This window comes from Haplochromis burtoni, unplaced genomic scaffold, assembly GCF_018398535.1.
Source record: "Haplochromis burtoni strain Fernald_Lab_line unplaced genomic scaffold, NCSU_Asbu1 Contig_11, whole genome shotgun sequence".
In the NCBI taxonomy this organism is placed as follows: Eukaryota; Metazoa; Chordata; class Actinopteri; order Cichliformes; family Cichlidae; genus Haplochromis; species Haplochromis burtoni.
In genome coordinates, this window is record NW_024582372.1 from 428,088 (window position 1) to 451,483 (window position 23,396).

Genomic DNA, 23,396 nt, shown 5'->3' on the forward strand with positions numbered 1-23,396 from the left:
TGATATATATACTGAGGTGTCAGAACTCCTCATTAAGAGTACAGAGGTGGTCTTCAAAGCCCTTCTTTGTCGGGGAGCGAGTTGAGAGAAGCTGCTTGAAGTATAGAGTTTCCATATTGTGCTAAGGCCATCAAAAATAGCCAAGAAATGTTCTAACTTAAGGCAGTTTTCATTAAAGAAATGGCCTTCACCTCACAATTTCCCTCAAAGTCACTCTTAAAATGCAGCTGCTGTGCACCTTGGGGAGACCCTCATGACACTCCTTTAAATTGAAGTGCAGAGGGCTCAGCTACCTGTGGTGGTGTGGTAGGTGCAGAGACTAAAATGCTCAGTCCTCTGTGGAGGGAGAGGACAGTGATGGAAATGTTTTAGATGGAAATTAAGAGAGTGCAGCTTCCTCACATGGCCCCAGCGGTCCATCAGTGGTGGTGGGGGGAGAGCCTGTTTGGTATTACTGTCTTGCAGGAGTGCTCTATCTTTGCTCCGTGAGTTAAAAGGGGAGATAGAATTAGACTGCAGAATTAAATCTTATTAGCCCCTGTCCCACTGGCAATCACCTTTTGCACCATCTTCAGTGAGTGTTTGAGAGAGTCTGTGTGTGTGAGCAAGGAAGAGGGTAAGGTGGGAAGAAATTCAACAGGTTATTACTGACATTATATTTGAAATGAGCACAGAGGTGTGTGTGTGTGTGTGTGTGTGCGCGCGCATCCTTGTGGTCTTAGAATTTACAATCCAAGTGCTACTTTGCTAGTTTAGATGCACTGTTAACTTCAGATTCAGCTGTTAAACTCCCCGTAAAGAACATCACCTCTGCATGTACATCATAAACTGACCTTAAAATAGGGAAATAAAACAGAAACCAGGTGATGAGACCTACATTTCAGCCTAATCGTTTAATTCAGTGCGGTAATCTGACTCATTGCAGAATTAATATCAGCGCTCATGGTTATTCATCAGTACATATTAATGGCATCCAATCCAAGATATATAATTTTTTTGCACCCTGCTTTCATGTCTCCTTATATAATAGCTTTTATTCCAGCACTCCTGACAGGGGGCCTTTGGGGCTGAGAAGCAAACTACCTGCCAGTGAATTCATGGTGCATCTTCTGTTCTTCTCAGCACTGTCAGATTTGACTTTGTTCAGTGTTAAGGGGGGAAGAGAATCTTCATGAATGTGAAATGGTGTGACCTTTTTGAGAGCTGGGAAAACCCCCCAAAACATTTCACCTCATCATGCGGATTATTTTCTCCATTTCCTAAAAAGTGTACATTTGCTGCATGTAGAGTGCTATCAAGAATGTTTCAGGTAACCCAGACAAACCACTACAACCATGTTGGGGCATTTTTCATACTGCATTAGAACATGGCCAGTTATCATATGAAAATGTTGCTGTTTCATAAGACTAGATAATTTTGCAAAAAATGAAGGGGGAAAAAAATGGAAATGCATTTGTTTCCACAGTAATGACCATATGCAGTTTTGTCATGTGGTTTGGCTCTGCTGCTTGCACAGAGTATTGTTTACTGTGGTAGGGAGCGTCGGGCACAATGAGCTTTATATATTCAAAAACAAGGCAAGCAGGATGGTGTGATTTATGCAGAGCTGCTTGTATACCTGTACAGCACAGCCTGCAAAGCGGTTCTCTACCAACTGCCTTATAACTGTGTTAATATGACTGTCACAACCAAATTATTTTGAAATAAGTGGCAATGTCATTGAACTGCCGCTACATATATCGTCACAAACAACCAACTGTTAAGCTTAGCTGAACATTAACAAGTTATACAGCAATGTAGTAGCAGGAAAGAAATTTTGTTGTAATGATCCATTCTTTATAGCTGTAGTTCTTCAAAGAAACTGTAATACACAAGGCTGCACAGATGTCAAAATGTTTGAGGGACGAGGAAGGTATCAGCAGAACCAGTTACTTCCTGTTTTGGCAGCAGTGTTGTTGCTCACTGTTTTAGCACTGCAACCGGAATAAATGCTGTGTATCGCCTTTTGTCTTTCATGAACTTCGCAACCTTGAGCTCCAGTCTCTAAGTAATTATTTAGCCAGAATGCCACAACAGTGTATTTACACAATAACAGGATTATTATTTGTTTCTGCATGGAGATTTTGCAGACACCAATAAAGGTTTTAGTAAGAGGAAAATCACCACCGTTCTAAAAGCAAAAGATTAAACCTGTTTTGTTCAGTATGATTTTGTTCACTCAAACCTACTTTTAATTTTTATTTGTGAAATAGACTGAAATAACCGCAAAAGATAGAAGTTTGCTGGAAAAGGGGGGGGCAAAATAGGAAGAACCCCGAAGCGCAAAATGACTCCCTGGTATCTTTTTGGTTTTAAAGAGCATCATTTTCTCCATTTAAACTGTTTTGGTCAGTTTTCTGTACTTTTTTTTTTTTTTTTAATACAGATTGAAAGCTCAGATTAGATTTGGTATTCCCTCGCAGTGTCAGAAGCAATCATACACTCTGCTCTCCCACTGATAGAATTGCCTCCCTTGTGATAAAAGCCTGCTTCCTCTCTGTCCCTCTCCAATTTCCTCCATCTCTGTATAGATGTCTTTCCTTTCCAGACACCCCCAGCCCCAATGCTCCCACCTCATCACACACACACACACACACACACACACACACACACACACACACACACCCACCAGTGATGGATACAGTCCACTAATGAGGAAGAGCTCATCAAGGCATCTGCATGAGAGTTGTTGATGGGTTTAAAGAGATTATCTCTCAACTGTTAATACAAATCTAATGGGGCAATCTTTGATTTCCAGCAGGCTGATCATGAAAAGTAGTTTGTTTCCCAGCTGTAAGAGAGAGTGCACAATTGTCATTAGAGGTTCATCATGTTAGAAGTTCTACGAGCATAATCACACATGTGCCTTATTTTTATTTTTTTTAAACATTATAGATATTTATTTCAGTATAGTTATTTCAGTTAACAAGAAGGGACGTTTTCACATCAGCCAAGTTTTTCGATTAGTAGTTTAGCAGGTTTGCACTCTTCTAATTGAATCTTTTGTCCAGATTGAGGGAATTCTTTGCTCTGTTATTAACAATTAAAAGGATCAATGCAAGACGACTGCTCGAGTTAGACTATCACTTTATGCCTGCTTGGGGACATTGTATTGCATTAGTGAACTGCTTTAAAAAAAGTGTGCATGTATATATGCACTGTAGCTGCCTGGGAGGTGTTTTACAGCAAAATAAATTAGACGTAATTTTAAATATTAATGAAAGTAAAATGTTACTGGGAGAGTAATGAACAATATTACAGTGCCACCACTGCTATCAGAATGAATACAAAAAAATGGGCTGTTGGACAAACGCGGATTTATTTTAGTCTGAATCATCTGCTGTGGATGATTCATATCTTGCACTTGCCTTTACCTTTGTGTTTCTTGTGAATACTGCTGGTTGTACATCAAAACCTTCAGTAGATGAATTTCCCAGTTCAGGAAATGGTGACGCGTGCACACTTCACTCTTTTTCTAAAGCACAATGAATATCAAGACCTTCACATATATATATAGCTTTTTAAACGTCTTATCTGTGACAGTTAAATCCCAGATACATTTTTTGCACACATGTCCCAAGACAGCTGAGGAATTGATTCTTCAACCATCTCTGGGTATATTGTTGTATCATTGTAGGGTCTTTTCCCCACAGTGCAAAGTGCCTTAAGGCAGCTGCTGTTGTAATTTGGTGCTGTATAAATCAAATTGAATTGAACAATGCTAAAGTGGTCCTGTGGTTGGCAATGTTTCCTCACAGCAGGAAGGTCTTGGGTTCGAACTCAACAACTCATCGCATCAAAAACCATGCTATGGCAATGCTGCCTATCTGGACCCACAAAGCTCTTTTAAAAAGTCTGAATTATTTTTACTTGGTGGTTAAATAAAGGTTAATAATTGAAGGTATTTTTTTGCGGTCAGCCATCATCCAATGAACCTTGTTTCATTTCTGAGAATATTTTCATGAATGCGTATCTCAGACATTTTCCCTACAGCACCTGCTGGTTGTAGTTGTGCTCAGGATGAGCTAATTTTTAGCGTGTTATCTGACTTCATCCTGAGGCCAGCTTTCAGTGTCTCACAGTAAGTCTTCAGTATTCAGCCAGAACATTCTGGCATTTTTTTTTTTTTTCTCCTTTCACTTTTTCAGACATTTGTTTTTAATGTGTGACCATGGAGACACTCGAGGAAACCATGTGATTCACAAATGGGGCTAAATACCTAAAGGTGTGTGTGTGTGTGTGTGTGTGTGTGTGTGTGTGTGTGTGTGTGTGTGTACATACACATATATATCTCCATATATCATAACACGATTGCACAGATGGATTGGATTTCTACTGCTCAGATGTATTGGCTTTTCTATAATTGATTATGTTAGTCTGTACAAACTCAGTGCAGCTGGGACTTGGGGTGTTAGAGCAGCTGTGTATGTGTCTTGTCCTGCGCTTCTGACTTTACCTTCACAGCACCATAAAGACACTGCGAGGAGTTAGTCATCTGAGAACAGCATGCATCGACCCGTGAGCTACCAGCCCTGCAGCACTCCTGCAATGACACTGTAAACTTTTTACACGCTCATCCTCTCTATAAAGTTGAGGTTGTGCTGCAGTGGCCGAGATGCTGAGTCCGTCATTTCTTAATGCAGGGACTCAATAAGAAAGGAGCATATAATGAGCTAATATTTCTTTGTTTTTTATTAAGTAATTAGAAGGCAAACAATAGTTGCCTCTTTTGTTTTATTGCATTGTTATTATAGAGGCTTGCCATAAATTTAAGGTGCGAGAATCAGTATTTTATTTGACTGCATCAGTGTAAATATTATTTATTTTAGTCAATAAAAAATTGGCATTTACTGTGTAGTCAATGGTTAACAAGAAGTAAAAATGTGACGAGGATTTCAAGTATTGCATTACATTACTGAACAGAATCTGCCAACGTGCGCCTGCTGTGTTGCCAGCAGGTGGATGTAGGTGTTTGGGTTCATCAGAGGTCTCCAACTAGCCAACAAAAGCCAAGTGGCAGACCCCTGAGAAGGTTAATCATCTGCTAAAGGAGGGCATCCTGACCTTTTTGTTTTGCACATTAACCCATCCAGCCACATAATACAAAATGAGCTTAATCATTAAATCATTAGCACTTAAACTGAGGCTCTCTTAACTCTGTGGGTCATTTTCTTTTCTTTCAAGTGTAGATATTGAAACTGCCTATATCAGCCTGTCCTCTGTACAGAAATGTCAATTCTGTATTTAATCCATTTTCTTTTTTTTGTTCAACATTAAATGAGCTAATCAGAGTTCTTCAAAACAGTTTGTGTAGACTGAATGGTCGACTGTGCCAAGAATTATAATCTGTTTACAGTATAAACAGAGCTGAGGAATGAGGGCGGTAGCTTGTTGAGAATGGATTGGTTGTTGATAAATAAGGTAGCTTGCTTTTACCTTGTAAGGTTTCATATGTTTAACAGTTTGTTCCAGTTTGTATTATATTAATTTAGACATTTTTTGTTTGTCAAATTACCCACTGCTTAATTTACAGCTCTTCAACAGAAAACAGAAAATGTTAAATTGAAGTTTGAAGCAAGAGGGGTTTTTTTTTTTTTTTTGGTTTTTTTTTTGAGTAATTTTCTTTAACTTGTGCAAAATTTTTGCTGTCTGCATTTAGATCCTCATAGGATGGGTTAAAACTGGAGGCAGTTTATGCAAACACAGAGCATATACAAATATTATACAAAACAGCCTTGTTGTGGCTAGGTTTCAAAACACTGTTCTTCCTGTGGGGCAACAGTGCCATTGAGCCACTGTGGTGATGATTTAGCTTGCGTTCTTATTAAGTAAATGCATAGCATAGTTGCCAAATAAAACTAAAGGTTAATGAGTAACTAGAGACGCCGTGTGCTAGGAAAATAATTAAGGGGGCAAACAATGAGGAGAGAACATGTAATGACTAAATGCGGTTTGGCAGAAACATAGGCCAGCTGTGAAAGCCCATTTTCAGGTGTGTGCGGGGAGCTCGGGTTGGTCTGTCTACTCTGTTGTTGTCTTTATTTTATTTTTTGTTTTTTTTTTTTTAAAGAAACAGTTTGTTATATCCAGCTGCCACTGTGGCCATCTGTGCCCTGTTCTGCCCATTCACCGCAGCGAGTAATTGGACTCCGGCCTCATTAAATAAACAAGTTGCTGAACTATTTTAGGATGATTACTTGTCCTATGAAAGTCTAATTTTTTTTTCAATTTATCTCTGCTCACTGATGCACGAGCAAAATATGGTAATGTCCTACATTGTGATTCTCTTAAATCAAACGCAATCCAAATGAAAATGAAGTGTGGGGTGGTTTGATGTGTCCATAGTTGAACCACAATGATGGCTCCCCCTTGAATGGGATTTTCAAAAATCCACAGGCTCGATGTTCACAGCATCCGAAACTGTTTGCTATCGTCTTATTGCAGCCCCAAACCTCTTTCCCAATTTGTCTCCAGACATTGTTTGGCTCTTTGTAAAACATAATTGTGTCAACAGCCTCTGGAGATGAGATACCAAACCTTTCGATAAGTGCTTTGCCCAAAAGGTAAATTTGGCAGCTGAGGAGGGAGCCAACGTGCAAACAAAGCAGCAGACAGTAATTTTCCACTGTCTGTTACTATGCATATTAATGAGGTTGATGGATTAATGCCTCACTTTAGTAACAGGCCACTAGGTGAGCACTGGTTAAGTCTGTCGTGCTCCAGCGGTGCCCAGCTTATCGCATCAGAAGTTGTGGACCAGATCAGTTTTCCACGTGAATGTCTTTGCTGTAAATGGCCCTTTCTCTCTCAGTGGAAAGCAGTTAAAACCCCACAGAAACAGTGTGATCCTGAGATAAATTGTTAAACACAAGCTCTTAAGATTTGTTGCTGATTGCCTGATGATGATGATTAAGCTGCAGGGTAGACATTTAACAGGACTGGAATGGATTTCCTTTGGTTAAGTGTGGGTGAGTGTATGTGTGCGCATACATTTGTAACAGTTGAGATGTTTTCAGGGGAATTGACCTTTTTGTCCCTGCTCGAGTATGTGTGTGCATGCAAGGTGTTTTTGTCCAAAAACTAATCACAGGCCAGATTGGCGTTCTTTTGTTTTTCCTTTTTTTGTAGGGAGGTTGGCATAACTTTGCAAATTTCCTAAAAATCTGATGACAAGATGCCTTAAAGTGAAATAATTATGACCTATGGAAATAAAAATTTCAGACACATATATTTAATTAAAAGGTTTCCCAAGTTGGATAACAGTGACTTTTTCTTTTGTTTTTAACCTTGTTTATCTTCTTTGACCATCATTGCAATGAGTTTCAATTATTCCATTCAGCCAGTCTTTTCACTGATGTTGGTGTTATTTAAGGTTGCTTAATGAATCCTGCCACTCTTTGCCCATGTCTTTGATCAGTGTCCAGCCTCCCAGGCTCTTATCTTGGCAAACACAATGGATACGCTACCTGCTTTCATTCTTTTATTCAGAAAAGGGTTGGTTGGCTCGGCTAATGCCTTTTGGTTGTCAGTGTTCTCTCCCCTTTTATATCCAGACTTGTTCTTTAATGATTTTTGCACACAGAGACTTGTGGTTTTGGTAGTCCCACCTCTGAGCTAAATATCACTGTAAAGTGTGTCCTCCCTCTCGCTTATTGCCTCCCTATTGTCCTTTGGTTTTTGTGTGCAGGAGCTTTTTGTGTCAGCCAGGCTGAATTGGCCTGTTTACTGTGATTAAATGGGAGCAGAGGAGGTTGGTGGGCTGAGCCGTATCTGTTTTAGAGTTGAGGAGTGTTGCACTACCTTAGCTCAACACCAATCTCTACTGGGACACACAACACACACAAAAAAATGTGTAAGTATGTTTTAGTTAACGGTTCAGAATATAAAGAAGCCGAATGAGAACCAAAAGCAGGACTCCAGCAGAATGAGCAGTTGTACTGTACAACAAATTCAGTTCCATTGCCAGGATGAGCATGAGGTGGGGAGCAAGGAAACTGCTTAAGGTGGAGCGAGCAGGAAGGAGAGCGTAGCTGGCCCTTGAGCTTATGAGTGGATGTGGAAGAGGGGGCAGGGCTGGCAGGCTTGGTAGCACAAGAAAAAAAACTGAACTAGAAGCTGTCCGTTGTATTTGGAACACATTGGCTAACTGCACAATGTGTGAGATAATCGAGTGAAGAGCCGGAATGTATCCAGCCGGAGGTTGATTAGTGGATCAGTGCAAGAGTGTGCAAGTGGCAGCTGGAGAGAAATCACACAAATGCAGAGCGGGAACAAGCAGGGAAACTGAGGAGAAACATAAGGAAGGGGAAAATCAGCTGCTACTCAATACATTTTTTTGATTGTTTGATTAGTTGGAACATACATGGTATTTTTTTTCCTCCAAAACTCATTGGTAATTTTTGCTCTAACTGATGAGTACATTTGCTTTAATAATTGATCAGAAAGTCAAAACACCAGTAGAGAACTAGTACAAAAGCAAGCTAAACCTCCCCCTTGAGTCAGTTTCTTTTTATTGAAAGATGATTTAAATTGGTAATAGACTATAAAATTGGATTCAGTGTCAATTAATTTATTTTTGGGATGTGTAGATTCTCACCATTAATTCATTTAGTTAGTTTATTTAGTCATCACTCATTAGACTGTATCAACAGTCCATGTAGCACGCAGTGACTAACGGGCTCAGGCAGACACATTGATTATATATGGTTGTTCTCCACTCCTAATGAAGGCTACCCATCAACATTTTTAACACTCAAAACTGGCTTTGGAAATCCTTCTTTGAAAACAAAAAGTCAAACTAAACTTTAAAAAAAAAAAAAGCTTAATTACAGACACCGCCTCATTACCACCACCCGAGAACATTTTACTTTCATTACTAAATATAGCCCTTTTAAAAAAATGTTTAATTGCATTGTTTCTATAACATCCTGAATCGTTTCATAATGCGGGGCTTTGAAAACAAGGATCAGTGTGATAATGGGTTATTATAGTGTTGTTGTTTTTTTTTTTCGTTTTTTTTTTTTAAATATACCTTTTTAAAAAAATTAAGTAAAACAAAGCCACCATGTTTCTTTCCCTCTGAAACTGCTCTGCTATGATGTGAAGTGTTTTTCATTTGCTTAGACAACTTGTTCTCCCAAGTGTGCTGCTGCTCAATATTAATAACCTAGGTTCATACTGTATTAATGGACTGATTACAGAGGAATATGGGTCACGTATAGGATTTCCCAATGAGTAATGTGTAAGTCAAGTTTGTGGTGCCATGAGTGGGGTGGGGTAGGTTTACACAAACAATGCGAGTACATCGTGTCATGCATTGCTGGCAGCCCATTAGCCTAATTAGGTGCCGCAAAATGTGGAGAGAAATGGTTGCAAAGATGGGAGAGATAAGCCAGGCCAAAATGGGTTTATAGATGGACTGTAGTAAATAGAAACATGTTGTTTTTTTTTTTGTTGTTTTTTTTTAAATCATCTGTTATGTTGCATTTTTCTTTAAGAATTTTATGTAACTACGTGTATATGAGCATATGTTTATATTTATGAAATATTTCTATAACTGGTCTGAAGGTCATACCAATACCTGTGCATTATTTTATAAATTAACTGCCAGCTGCGTGTTGCCTGACTTTGCACTGGCTCTGTACACACAGTTGTGATTTTCCTGAAAATATTGATTTATTGGTCGAGAATATGAAAGGATAGAGACTACAGTGATTTCATACTTTATTGAACCTATTATCATATGAAGAGCTGTTATCAGACTACAGAGAGACTTAAATGGCTCTGATGTGATAATGGATCATATCTCCTCATCTCTGCAGGTATTTGGCGATTATTATCACTTTCGGCATCGCACAGTGGTGAAGAGATCACTGTCAGATCACAGGGGGACGCACGTCCGTCTACTAAACGATCCCAAGGTAAGACATTTGTTTTTGGTGCTACAGTCATGCATGCAAAGGAAGTCTGTTGGTTTCTAATGGAATGGTGACTGACTAGGTGTGAAGTGTTGAAACTGCTGCTTTATGCTAGAGCGTTCTTTGTGTGATGGATTTTTGCAGTGTTGGGGTTTATTTTTTGGCATTTTGGAAGAACTTTGTAGTGAATCGGGCTTTAGAATTGTGTTTGACCTAGTAAACCGCACTCTCTGGGCTCCTTTTAAAGCTTATAAATCCTACTTTGGATGTAGTTTCTTTAAAATTTATTTATTTATTTTCAAATATAAAGCCATCTCTTAAAATCATTTGCTGTGGGTTGTCATCTAAAATGTCAGAAATGGGGGAACATAAACTCTTGCTAAGTTCATAAGAACATAAACAGATAAACAAATGCTTTTAAGACAAACACAAATATTACACTAGTTTTATTTCCATACACAAACCTAAATAATGGCACTGGTGCTTTTGTTTTTGTTTTTTAATAAGATTAGTGCCTTGTGTGGGCTCACCAACCATTTTGTTAGGTACACCTCTTAAACTGCTTGTTCATACAAATACCTAATCAGAAAGTCCAATGGCAACAACTCTGTGCATTTAGTCATGTCGGTACGATCAAGACAAAGGTCAAACTGAGCGTCATAATGAGGGAGAAAATTCATTTAAGTGACTTTTGGATCATTGTTGGTGTCAGTCAGGCCAGTCTGACTATTTCAGAAAGGCTGGGATTTTCCCACACAACCGAAAGAGAATCACATCTGCTGGCGTGAACAAACTGTGCTTTGGTGTCAATTTCGGTTGGTTTTGCACATTGATTTTGTCTAACCTCAGAAACGTTTCCAGCAACCTTGTTGAAACGATGCTATGAAGAATTAAAGCAGTTCCGTAGGCAAACCACTGTGTACCAAATAAAGTAGCTGTTCAGTGTACATGGGCTGGGATAATGGGGAAGAAACGTGTTTAACATATTGAACAATTAGGTTGATAAAACAGATGACAACCCCATTATGTTGTGCAGGCAGATTTTCTTGCATTTTATTACCATATGTTCAATATTAAAGTCATTCTGTTTTTATTGTTTGGCATTGTAATAATAATCTAACTTAAAAAAAATGTAAGAGATCTTTATTCTGGTTCTGGTTTGTCAGTCCAAACAATTTCCTCTCCTCCCCCCCCCCCTTTTTTTTTTCTTCCCCTCCCTCATTTACTCAAGGGCTTGGAAGGTGAACATGCACTTCTCTATCGACCTGATTCTTCCTCCTCCTTAACTGATGTAATTTGTAAATTCACATGTCTGTGTTTTCTTGCTTTTTTTGTAGGAGTTTGAGGTTAGTGTGAAAATGAGTCAGTGTCCTACCCCCACTGGAAGGGACAAAGGGAAGGGTGTGAAATTAGCATTCATGGCTGTGGGAAAGCAAGTGAGAAAGAGAATGTTTGAAGGATTGTTTTTAATGCTTCTAAATAAAAGAAAATCGTTCATTTTGAAAATAGACACTTAAAACTAGAGATGGACCAATCCGATTATACGTATCAGTCCCATACTGACCTAAATTACTGGATCGGATATCGGAGAGAAATAAAGAATGTAATCCGATCCGAAGTATCACAAAATCACCTCACAAAACGCGTTACTTGGCGTATCCCAGATTGGTGCATCGGAGCAGTAAGTGTCACGTGATAGAGCGGCTGTTGGCGGTCTGTTGGAGCATTTGGAGCCTTGCTACATGCTTCCTAACCGCGGCAATTCATCTTGGCGAAAACTGTCCCAGAGAAGTAAAGCAAGTGTGTAAGTTCATCCCTGAATGTTTGCATAGTATTTCCACGTTAAGCTTAACAACTGATATATTGAGCCACAGCTGGACTCGCCATTGGAGTTCCATATTGAGGTGAAAAGGAAGCGATTTGTCCCGTACTTCAGCTAGAATTAAGACACAAAGCTGGAGTTATTCTGTCTTTGCTGTGCAGTTGCATCTACTTCTCTCATTCACTCCTCCTTCCTCTCCTGTTATTACTTCAAACATGAAACTGATCAATGATCAGCTGATCGGCTTTTCTGCCGCAAGTCCCGTCTCTTGTTTGTTTATCACCCATTTTGCACCAGAAAGAGGAGACCAGCGGATAAACAACAGCAGCACGTTTAAGCTTGATCAGCTGTTGTTAGAATGTATTTAATATTACTTTCTAGTATCAGCTGATGTTTGCTGGAGCCACAGCTGTAAAAGCTGCTGGTCATGATATTGATTTGGATATGAGAGGGAAACATGAAGATGAAACCAGGAGATGTCCTTACTGAATCATCAGAGCTGAACAGGTGATGGAGAAACAGGTTTACCTTTTAGGTGACATGAATGAGTTGAAGGGAAGTTATGAACTGTTTCTGAGAGACAAATAACACCAGGATCCTTTTCTACATAGCTGACGGCTGGTAACTGTGCAGGGGCGGGTCTAGCAAAGTTTTGTCGGGGGCCAGGTTGGGCATTAACAGGGAAAGGGGGGCACAAAAAATATTTTTCTTTGTTATGTCATTTAAAAACTTTGAATAAATAATTATCTGAATCTTACAACAAAAGTGGTCACCTGATTAAATGTATAGAAATCCATTATTGTATATAGTAACTAATAAGTCTAATATACACCCTAGTAAGCTATAGTACTTTTTCCTGTGTTGAATCTATTTAAATATTGTAGAAAAATAATTGATTTGTGCATTTGTTTTACACTTGCATTAAATTAAAGTTGATTACATCCATTGTTAGCCCTGCGACAAACTGGCGACCGTCCAGGGTGTACCCCGCCTCTCGCCCTATGACAGCTGGGATAGGCTCCAGCGACCCTGAAAAGGATAAGCGGAAGCGAATGGATGGATGGATGGATGGATACATCCATTAAGGGCGGGGGTGGTTCCCTAATATTTTTGCTGGGAGTTGGCAACCCTATTAGTTAGGTTGCTTAATATTTCCACTAAGTACTCTTTAAAATACCAGAATAGGGAGGATGGTGTAGGTTTAAATTTATTAGATTGATCAGTGTTGCTGAACTATAAAATGTTTTGGGTGGAGTGTATTTTTTGCATACAGGTATAACAGAATAGCTTCAATCTCTTGTTTTTTAAAACTTGAGTATGAACTTATACAAAATGCAGCAAGATATTTATAAAAAAACAGTTTTATTGATTACAAATGCGCTATATCGGATTCATATCGATATCTGCAGATATCCAAATTTATGATATCGGTATCGGACATTAAAAAGTGGTATCGTGCCATCTCTACTTAAAACCAAATCAATATAAAAAAAAAAAATAAATACAAAAACTCGTCAAACATGGCAGCTTTGTAGTAAACTTTCTTTTTGTCTGTATCTGCTAACTACTAAAGTTGCTAAATTACTGACCCCATAAGCATAAATGCAAACATCAACTAGTGTACCAATCAATTTGGATTATAGATATATGACATGCCTCAACTTCACATGTAGCTAAAGCAGCAGGTTATTGTGCGACATGCTGGGGTGACCATCCGAAGCCAGTTTCAGTGTCTGACCTGAGGGGTGCATAAAAAGGGAGCCGGAACTGAACCACCAACCCTGTAATTAATGAGCGACCCATTTTACCTCCTGAGATAATCCTTTGATCCATTAATTAAGCAATTATTACAGCTCTAAGCTCAGCTCAGTGGGTTTCCTATAGTATTTTATGTTAATTTTTTGCCCTGTTGTTGTGTAATCTTTGAAGGAGCTGGAAATGACCTTCTGTTTTTGTGACAGGAGAGTTTAGGGTGACTTTCAGACCGAATCACATGCAGGAATCAAGAGTTGAATCATAACTTCCAGCTGATTGCAGTGGATTCTAAATTATGCAGGAAAAAAACTATAATATTATATAGAATATAATATTATACTTGCATATATTTTATTCTATTCATTTAAACGCTGATGGGTTTTTGTTTGTTTGTTTTTTCTCCCTGACACTGGATCACAGTGATCTGTGTGCACTGGGTTTCACTGAAAAAAACTGACTAAAAAAACATGATACATAACTGTGAATAATACTACTTTTATAATCTGGCTCCAGCTTCTCAACACTGTTCCTGTCCTCGTAAGTTGTATGAAAGCAAAGAGGAGCTTTTTTTACAAGTCTCTGGAAACGATATAAATGTATTTGCATTTAAATTGTGTCCTGTCTATTCTGTAAACCTCGAAATTTAATGCCCGTTACCGTAATCTCGACAGGTGCATCTGCAGAATCATTATGTGCATCAAAACTACTCCTGCCTCGGAAGAAAAGAAATGAAATCTGCCTTGAAGTATCTCTGGCCACACACTGCATCTCTGCAGTACAGGTGCACACTGGGAGTAGAACAACTTATGCTGGGTTTGTTTGCGTACATGTTAGAAGTGGTCCACCTCCCTCTCTGGGATTTCCTTTAACGCTGGTGTTCCATTTCCTGTTTTTGAATCCTTTTTTCCCCCACAGCAACTCAGAGAAAGTGGAGCCTTACAGTTTCATGTCCTCCAGTCTAGTTCACGATGGTTAGATTAGTATTCGTGAGTTTATTTTATCAGTAGAGCTTTGCACAATTATCATTAACTTGCAAATGTATTAGCATTGCTACACATTTTAAACTTTCCTGTAATGAATAGTTTGATTAGAGCTTGAAAACCGGCAGGTCGGACTTGCATTTGCATCAGCCCAAGTGTTTTTCCATAAAATATTGCAGAAATGCTTCAAATAAAAGGAATTTTAAATCTTAGCAAGGCCCTCTGCAGCTTTTAAACTGATTGAGATGAAGCCTGAACAAAAGGCTCAGTAAACTCTCTTTGAAGAGCATCTAATTACTTACAAAAGCACCTGGACCTATGCCAGATCTCATAGAATGACGACGGAGCTGAGAGCACTGTTAATAGGGTCTGTTCAAGATTTAAAGCTTGGGTCTATCTACTACCTCCACGACTTCAGCTTTCCCGTTTTATGCCGTCTGTGCTTTTCCTTTTGGTTTGTTTGGGAAGTTTACTTCTATTCAACAAAATAATGAAATGAAGAAAAAGAAGATGCGCGCATACACAGAGCACTGTAAGCTGGATTTGCTGTAATAGGTTTGGCTGGTTGAGGCTTTTTATGTCAAGAATAATAACAGCTCTGTAAACATAAATGACATTGTGACTGAGGTGTGATACGAATGGCACTCTACTGTATTCCTTTACAGGAATGATTCCTCATTTGAGGCTCCAACTTGGTCCCTGTGGGAGGATGCTGTGTTTGTATAATGAAGGGCAAAGCAGTGGTTGGGTAAGATGGGAAGGGTGGGGTGCCTATGTGTTGCAGAGATAGGACTCTCCACCTAAACATGAGCCAAGGCAGTCTGTTTGTAAACATTAGTTGTGCGTTGGCCGGTCTGGGCGTATGAGATAGACAGTTTTTAATTTTCAAAGCCTGCTTTTAATAAAAGTGCCCATTTGACTACTTCATAGATACTTTGTGTTCTGTCACAGACTATTGAAGGTTTTCAAAAGACTCTTTTTAAAAGGTAGAAAGTGGAAATACTTGCTACACTCCAGGAAAAAGTAGGAATCTGTTCAAGTTTGGTTTTGAAAAAGTATATAACTTACACCATTTCTGTTCACTGTTTACTTAAGTATGGAGATGCTCAATTTATAGAAAAGACACGCTATTAAAAATGATTGGTAAATAATGTAAGGTGTCAGCGGGGAGATGCATTTCTAAAACTCTGCATCCTCATTGCGTGCATAGTTTATGGACACGCCTGGGCCACTAATCTCTGCTGTCAGTTCCTTGTGACTAGAACTAAAGTACTCCTCTCTAATACATTAATTAGTGGAAAATTATGTCTTTGTTCAGTTTGATGGACATTTCCAAGAACTGTGTGTGACATTAAGATGACTGACTGCACAAATTAGCTGGAAATAACTGGTGTCACTGAGATGCCTGAAGCTGAAAGGAGCAGGAACTGTAATGACTGCAGGGAAGCTATTCTGCATGTTTGCTGGAAGTCGAGTGTGTATGACTTGGCAGTCATCTATTATGACTAACATAGGAAAGATTAACCCTGTGTAGTTAGTACTGATTTCTAAACTGCATTGGCTGCTGTTTGTATCAGACATAGTGTTTTCTTTTAGTCATGCAAAGATGAAAAAGACCTTAAAAGGATCAGTAATTTTATATTGGTTTTAATGTATAAAGTGTGATAAAGGTGGCATGCCTTCTCTGGCATGCCAGATATTGCTTTTGCATGGTTTTGTGTATGTGAATAGCTTTCAAGGGCACCAAAGGCATACACTTGAACTATGACTTGCATTAATTGATGAGATTAGATCTAGTAGTATACACTCCACACACCATGTTTATAGTGAAAATCCTTTGTTGCAAATTTTAGAATTTCCTGTGTTGCATCAGACTTTGCAAACATTTTCTGTCTTCCAAGAATCTTGATCTGTTTGAACAGAATCATTGTGGAAATGTTGCACAACAACCACCGACCCTGCATAGGTGTGAAACCAAGATTAAGGTGTGATAAAAACATTGCAGAAAACGAAGAAGGGAAAGTCACATAGAACCACGTGATGACGCAGGAGAAAATGTCATACTTTTTTTTTTTTTATATGACTGAAAATTACAAATTGGTCACGATGTACAACTGACTGTAGACATCCTTTTTTGTCAGTTGTGCCCTTTTCCTTAGGAAGCCAATATTAGAGTGACTGAGAGACGTTGCATATCATCAGCTGGCTTTATTTCTCTAAACTGTACTGTTACCTGCCCTTTTCGGAGTAATTAGGGTACTTGTTAAATCTCCTGCCTAGAGATTAGCAGTTTATTTGCTTCTAGACATCTTTTTTTTTTTTTTTTTTTTTTTTTTCTTAAGGCTTCAAACCAACCCAACACTAGACTAACACAAAAAACAAAAGCAAGACAGTTCTCTAACCTAAGGTCAAAAACGGTATAAAACCAAATATCTACTAACTGCTACTAAGTCAAATTACAAGCATTAGCCAGTAGCTCATATCAATAGGCAACTTCTAGTACTTCTTCTCTCTCAGGGCAAAACTAAATGTTGGCTCTTTGTTGTGAGAGAGAGAAGAGATGGTTGTCAGGTGGACTTTACAAAGCTGCTAACTCTACATAGCTTGGATTGAGGAGAGATCAGCATCAAGTGTTAGCAAATAGCACACATGATACAGGCAGGGATGGCTCCTGAATTTTTACATAGGGGTGGCCAAATGGGGGCCACTAAAAAGTACAGTTTGTTTGTTTTGTTTTGTTTTGGTTTTTTTTCTATGTCCAAGTTCTTTGGATGCAACTGGGCAACTCGAGGTTCAGTATCTTGCCTGAGGATACTTTAACATTCAGAACTACCAACCCTCCAGTTTGCAGACAATCCCCTCGACCCCCTGAGCCACAGCTGCCCTGGACATAACATGCTGTGTGACTTTTGCAAAATGAATGGTTCGTTTGATTGGCTTCTTTTTTTTTTTTTTAGATTTGATAGAATTTGATTCAGTGCTGAGAAGCAATATTTAATATACTTTATTATTATGTTGTCTCTGTGTAGAACATGACATTTGCTGTTAAGATATAAATAACAGTCTTGGAGAGAGAGAATCATGGGAACCTTTTAGTCTGAGATGTTGCACCACCTTGATCTCCCTTCAAGAGAATTGAAAATGGAAAGGGAGTAAGCGTAGACATTTATTTTCTGTGTATGGTAACACTTTTTTTTTTTTTTTTTTTTTTTTTTTTTGGTAATAAATATGCGTGCTTATTTTCAGTCTGGTGTAAACTGCCACAGTAACACTTCACCCCCATTGACCCCGGATGAATCTGGATGGTTAACATTTCCGCTTGAATAGATTGACCTCACGTACATACCTTAAGTGAAATACCTCCCTTTTGTCACTTTTTGAACTGGCATTGCTTCAGTGTAGCTGTGGAAGTGACCTTCATTTACTTCTTGCTTCTCTCAGCCTTGTGTCTCTAGTGATCTGTAGAGGCGGGGAGAGGGGTGTGCTGCGATTTAGTCGTCCTTCAAATCAGGTGCTCGTCCTTGCAGCAGGCACTTCTCTGTCTTCCTCCTCTGACACATTTTTCCCCCTCTCCTGTTCCCGTGTAACCAGCCGTTTTGCAGTACAGCAAGAACAATTCTGCAGAGGGTGTAAAAAGGCGGGCTTATATTCACTGTATTCTGCTTCTGTCAACAATTCCTGATAGAGCTCCCATGTTTTGAAAACCCAGTGCAGACTTGGTTACTGTTCTGTTTGGCGTTGGCTCAATCTGCCTCAGTTTGTCAGTTGTTGGTTTGCATACTTGTCTAGGTGCACCCACAAGCAAAGTGAGACAGAAATTTTTAATTAGTCCTGAGCTGCTCTGGAATTCAGTGAGTCTCATTAGTGAGGAGTCCATAGTGCTCCTGTGCCTCTAATCTCACCATTTCTGCTGTTGTCCTGCTGAGGACTCGCTATTAATTTATGTGACATGGTGACACTCGTGGCCAGTTCATTTAAATTTCTTGTACTATTTTCTGAGTGTGGTTAAAATGTTTTTTATTTTATTTTTTAAGAATCACCATTGTTAAACTCCTAATGTGTCCTTTCTCTGTTTAGGTGACCTGGGCAGAGCAACAGGTGGTAAAACAGAGGAAAAAGAGGGATGTTTTTGAAGAGCCTTTAGATCCCAAGTTCAGAGACCAGTGGTACCTGGTAAGTATAAACAAGAGGCCATGGGTTTTTTCCTTTTTCTTTTTCTGTCTGTCTTTGAAAAATAATAAATAAGAATTCTGTGCTGCAGCCTAGTAGAGCTTTTTATCTGTCTAAAGTCAATATAGGTAATTACATTTAGAGCTGTGATATTTCCTCAGGGTCTGAAAATAAACCTGTATGAATCCAATATACTTTTTGTGTGTGTTTTCGGGGAGGGTGCTGTTTGTCTGGCTTGTTTGTAGAACAAGACACTCTAGTGTGACTTTACCTAAAGGACTCAGCTTTAACAATAGCATACTTTCGTACACCGAGCTCCCCTCAGCTCTGAATGACATGTTTCTTGAAATTGATGGTTTACTTTGGTCCATAAACGGCACAGCAACAAAGAGCAAAAAGCGGAGTGAGAGAGGGGTGATTCATCTCGAAGTGCGCTTGTTTTCAGTCGATTGATTTTCACATTCGACTTGAAGAATGCCACTGATACACTGGCCTGTTAAAAGCAGCAGTAACAACTCTGGAGATTTTCTGTTCAGCCTCACTCTTCCTGCAATTACTGTGAGGTTGCTTGAGGCAGAAGATTATTCATGGTGATGCAAAGCACGCTTGTTTCACCACTTGTTCAAAATGTCTTCGCTTTAACGCACTCTGTTCTCCACTGTGCTTGAACATTTAGTGGCACTTTGATAAGTAAATGTGCCAAGTTCACAGCATTTAAGAGTTGAACTGTTTAGTAAAAACCTGTCTGTGATACATGTAGATATGTTTTATGTGAAAGTTGGGGGAGTGCTTTTAGTGTCTTTCGAGGGCTGCAGCTAATGATTCTAATCATTCCTTTTGTCCAGCTAATCCACTGGAGAGCACAGAAGAGGATTATACTTCTGTCTGTTTCAGCCTTGCAGAAATAAAATGAAGAAAATAAGTAAATGGTTGTCATTATGCAAAATGCATTGGGTGGATTTGAATAATATTGGAGATACTCAATTGTCCAAAGAGGTCGTGAGCATCAGTAATGTGCTGCTCTTCTCTCAATGCACTAAATAAGTCTGATTCTCATTAAAACTGAACCAGACTGACCACAGGAGGGTGTGGGTGGGTCTGTTGGCAGGGTTTCCAGCATCTGCTGTTACAATGAATATTTAATAATGCTTATATTTATCAAGGAGGGAAAAAAGTCCGATTAGACTCATTTTTGTACAATTGATAAATCATGGGCAGATCTCATGCTCAGCTCTACATTTGCTCGAAATATTCTAAAATTAAGAGAGATGGGAAAGATTTGGTGAACAATATCCAAAGTGAAACCTTGGGCATGCCTCTCAGATTTATTATTCAGCAAGTGTGTCAGCCACAAAAGACCTTTCCAGTCTGAATCAGCATTGCAGATCGCAGCGTTTACGTTTTAATTTATTTTCCTGTCGATGGTTTAAAGGTGTCAATGGCAGTACAAGCTTGAGGAATAAAAATAATTCTGTCTGGTATACTGCACTCACAAGGGCTTGAAATTTAAGAGGAAAATACAGTAAACGCTACACTAGACACATTATATTTTAATGATGCACTTTAAAAATAAAAAGGGCTTTGAAGTAGTTGAAAGCAAGACGTGGCTTTTGACCAAAGGTCAAGCTGAATGTTGAAAGCCCATCAAAAAGCATACTGAATGATCATTGCTATTTTCCACTTCACTATATCTCTGGCTTACCAGGTATTAATAAAACATGGTTTAAAAAACAAAAACAAAAAAAAACAACTTTGCAAAAAGCTCAGCCTTCACCTAAACATGTTAAATTGCTCTTATTTTATTAATTTGTTTTTATTAAAGGTGTCCTTTTCACATTTGGTTAAAACTGATTGTCATCCCACTGATATTTTTCTCATGGCTAAATTCTGTGTATTTCATTGCTCTCTGCCCCTCAGTACAACAGCAACCGCCATGACTTGAATGCTAAAGTTGCATGGCAGTTGGGCTACACAGGTAAAGGTGTGGTGGTGTCAATCTTGGATGATGGAATCGAGAAGAACCATCCTGACCTGATGCAGAACTATGTGAGTAGCACTTCCTGAGTAGCACCTGCTAAGGTTTTTTTTTTCCCCCCATTCTACTTGTACAATTACAATAGAGGGCTATTCTAAGGATTTTCAAATTAATTCTGCAGTGGTGCCCTGCTTTTATTTTTCTGTAGTAACGTTTCTAACACTTACATGCTTTTTAAGTTCATAAAAATGTCAGTAAACAATCTGTCCTTTCTAAGGACCCGGATGCCAGCTACGATGTGAACGATGGTGATCCAGATCCCCAGCCTCGATACACACAGCTTAATGACAACAGGTAAAACTCTACTCAGATAAGAACTTAATTTACTCTTGGCCTTCCCTGAAACCACCCTCTTGTTCTTCTTTGTCAAGATAAAACTGAACTTGTTTATTAATTTGTCCACCTCCCTGTGTAATAGCTCACAACTGAAATCTAGATAAGTCTGCAGCTGTTTCCCATCCTCTGCTAAGCCTGGAGGCATAAATTCTGAGGGCAGATACAATTAAATGTAAAAGGCTGTAGGTTTTGTTTTATCAAACAGCTTCTTTATTTTTCCCCTCTCTCTCCCTTTTTGGTATTTATGATATTTGATATTTCCGAAAATGTGCCGCTGCCTTCTAAAGTAAACCTTACTCCTGTCATATCCACAACATAAGTCTCTGAATTGATTTGGCCTTTAAAAGTCGAGCGTTTCTTTAGCCCAGATAAATCTGCAGAAGGATTAAGGTAGTGTGCGAAGAAAACTACTTTCTTGCAGTGGCATCTGCAGATGGCATTAGGAGTTGTTTACCATCACAGTGACGTCTTGCAGAGAATTGATTGAATTAAGTTCATCAGCATTAATGAAACAGCAAAGCTCTTAGCTCTGGAGGGTCTCTGCTTGCTTCTCTTCATTCTCAGTGCCTGCCTTCTTTCTGGGTTTAATTTCTGATTTGCTGTAATCTGCTGCTTGTGGGCCACTGGCCTGAGAGGCTTTTTTAACTTGAGGCTCACCATGATTACTGGTGAGAAGATTATACTTGGGCATGGATGAAAACGCAACAGGGCCCTGGAGCAGGCACCATCAGTATGGAGGCCAGAGGGATACAATCAGAGTGGCAGCATGGCCCAAACATATTGAAACTATGCTAATGCTGAATCAGCACCTTAAAGGCTTTGTCGAACATACAGGGGTTTGGGGCTGATTGTAGTAGTTAATTGCTTTCAAATGAAACATAGTTCACCATAATTTAAAGCAGAAGCACAAACAGTTATCAGCAAACGCTTGGAACGGTGAGACAATGCAAACAGTATGTGCCATGCTTTCTGATTTAGCTCAGTTATGTGTTTTTAACAGCGACATCAAGATTTTCTTGTGAAAGAATGTGGAAAAACATCCCTCTGGTGCGGCTCCATATATCCAAAATCTATGCCAAGGCACGCTTAAGCTCTTCTAGCTGCTCGTAGTGGCCCAGAGCCCAGCTAAGACACTTACTATTGATGTTTACTTCATTTTTGGTTGCACCTCTTTCCAACCCTCGCTCACCTCGGCCCTTATCTCCTGCCACCGAGCTCCCTGTGTCTGTCTTATTGCTGGAACAATTGAGTGTGTCTGTGTGTGTCTGTGTCTGCACGATGTGTGTTTGCCTGTTATCCTTGCTCTACTGTGAGGTTGGTGCAGATGCATGTGTAAACAGCCTGTGGGCAGGCATGAAACTGCGTAACGTTGTGTTAAACTGTAAGTGTCTGTTCCCTGCAGAAAGCTCAACTCTGTTCACCTACATAAGGCAGTCTTTCTCTCGCAGCATACAAGCAGCAATAAGGACCATTCACCGTCATGTTTATCTAAAACACCATGTGATCTAGAGGTTTCTTTTTCCAAGGTTTCTCTCAGTTCTATCAGAACGGTTTCCAAATCTGCATTTCTTGATTAATGTTAAACTGACAGTCTACAGGGATACTTAAAAAAATAAATAAATTTGAGCCTGTGAGCTTTTAGTGCTGCTGTAGCACAAAAACCATAGTCATGATTATTTTGCTCAATAGTTGGAATCTCAGTAATTTAGCAGAATTATTCATTAACTTAATAAACATGCAGCAGGGAATTTCCTTGAACTTTATATATAATTCATATGGAAGAAAATTGTGATAGGGGACACAGGGTGTCCAGTTGGCACTCGATCCCAGACTGGTGTGTTTTTGAATAAAAAGCACTGCAACAGCACTGCCTTGCCTTAGGTAGCTGCTACAAACTGGAGCAGACATGTACAGTAGCCACGGGGAGAGTGACTGAGAGCAAAAGCCAATAACTAACTGACACATTGGTTTTCAGTAGTGTGTGACCAACTAGCTGAGAGATCCTTAAATTCTCAGCAGCTACGAGCCTTTCACAGAATCTCCACCACAAATCTTGCTGCTACTATCTTACTGTTTATGACTCAAGCTTAACTAAACTGAATTTAGGCTTTTTGTTGGGTGAAAGTGTGCTTCATGTATGACACAAGTTGATATGAATGCTTTGTTAATAGCCCATCTGTATCCGTACACAGGACTGACTAAACATGTGACCTCAAAAGAATTCACTGCACAGCAATGGATAAAACGTCTGCTAACAGTAACCTTGTGAATACTTTTCCAGACCTTACGTTGATCTCTCAGGACAATTTACCTCACATTCCTTACTTCACTTTCCTCTGCAA

At 39.2% G+C, this 23,396-nt stretch overlaps 1 protein-coding gene and 1 long non-coding RNA gene across 5 annotated transcripts in view; both read left to right on the forward strand.

Annotated features, from left to right (window-relative positions):
- LOC121812192 overlaps positions 1 to 2,148 on the forward strand; it is a 4,994-nt gene extending 2,846 nt beyond the window's left edge. The window contains exon 2 of the long non-coding RNA XR_006052915.1: positions 17 to 2,148. This is a non-coding gene — a long non-coding RNA (uncharacterized LOC121812192). The remainder of the gene's footprint in view (positions 1 to 16) is intronic.
- The window catches only part of furina (furin (paired basic amino acid cleaving enzyme) a), an 80,406-nt gene that overhangs the window by 33,723 nt on the left and 23,287 nt on the right, over positions 1 to 23,396 (forward strand). For all 4 annotated transcript variants that reach the window (XM_005915199.3, XM_005915202.3, XM_005915201.3 and 1 more), the window contains exons 3-6: positions 9,861 to 9,959; positions 18,591 to 18,686; positions 20,601 to 20,729; positions 20,936 to 21,012. In XM_005915199.3, the coding sequence (XP_005915261.1) occupies positions 9,861 to 9,959; positions 18,591 to 18,686; positions 20,601 to 20,729; positions 20,936 to 21,012 (401 nt within the window). The remainder of the gene's footprint in view (positions 1 to 9,860; positions 9,960 to 18,590; positions 18,687 to 20,600; positions 20,730 to 20,935; positions 21,013 to 23,396) is intronic.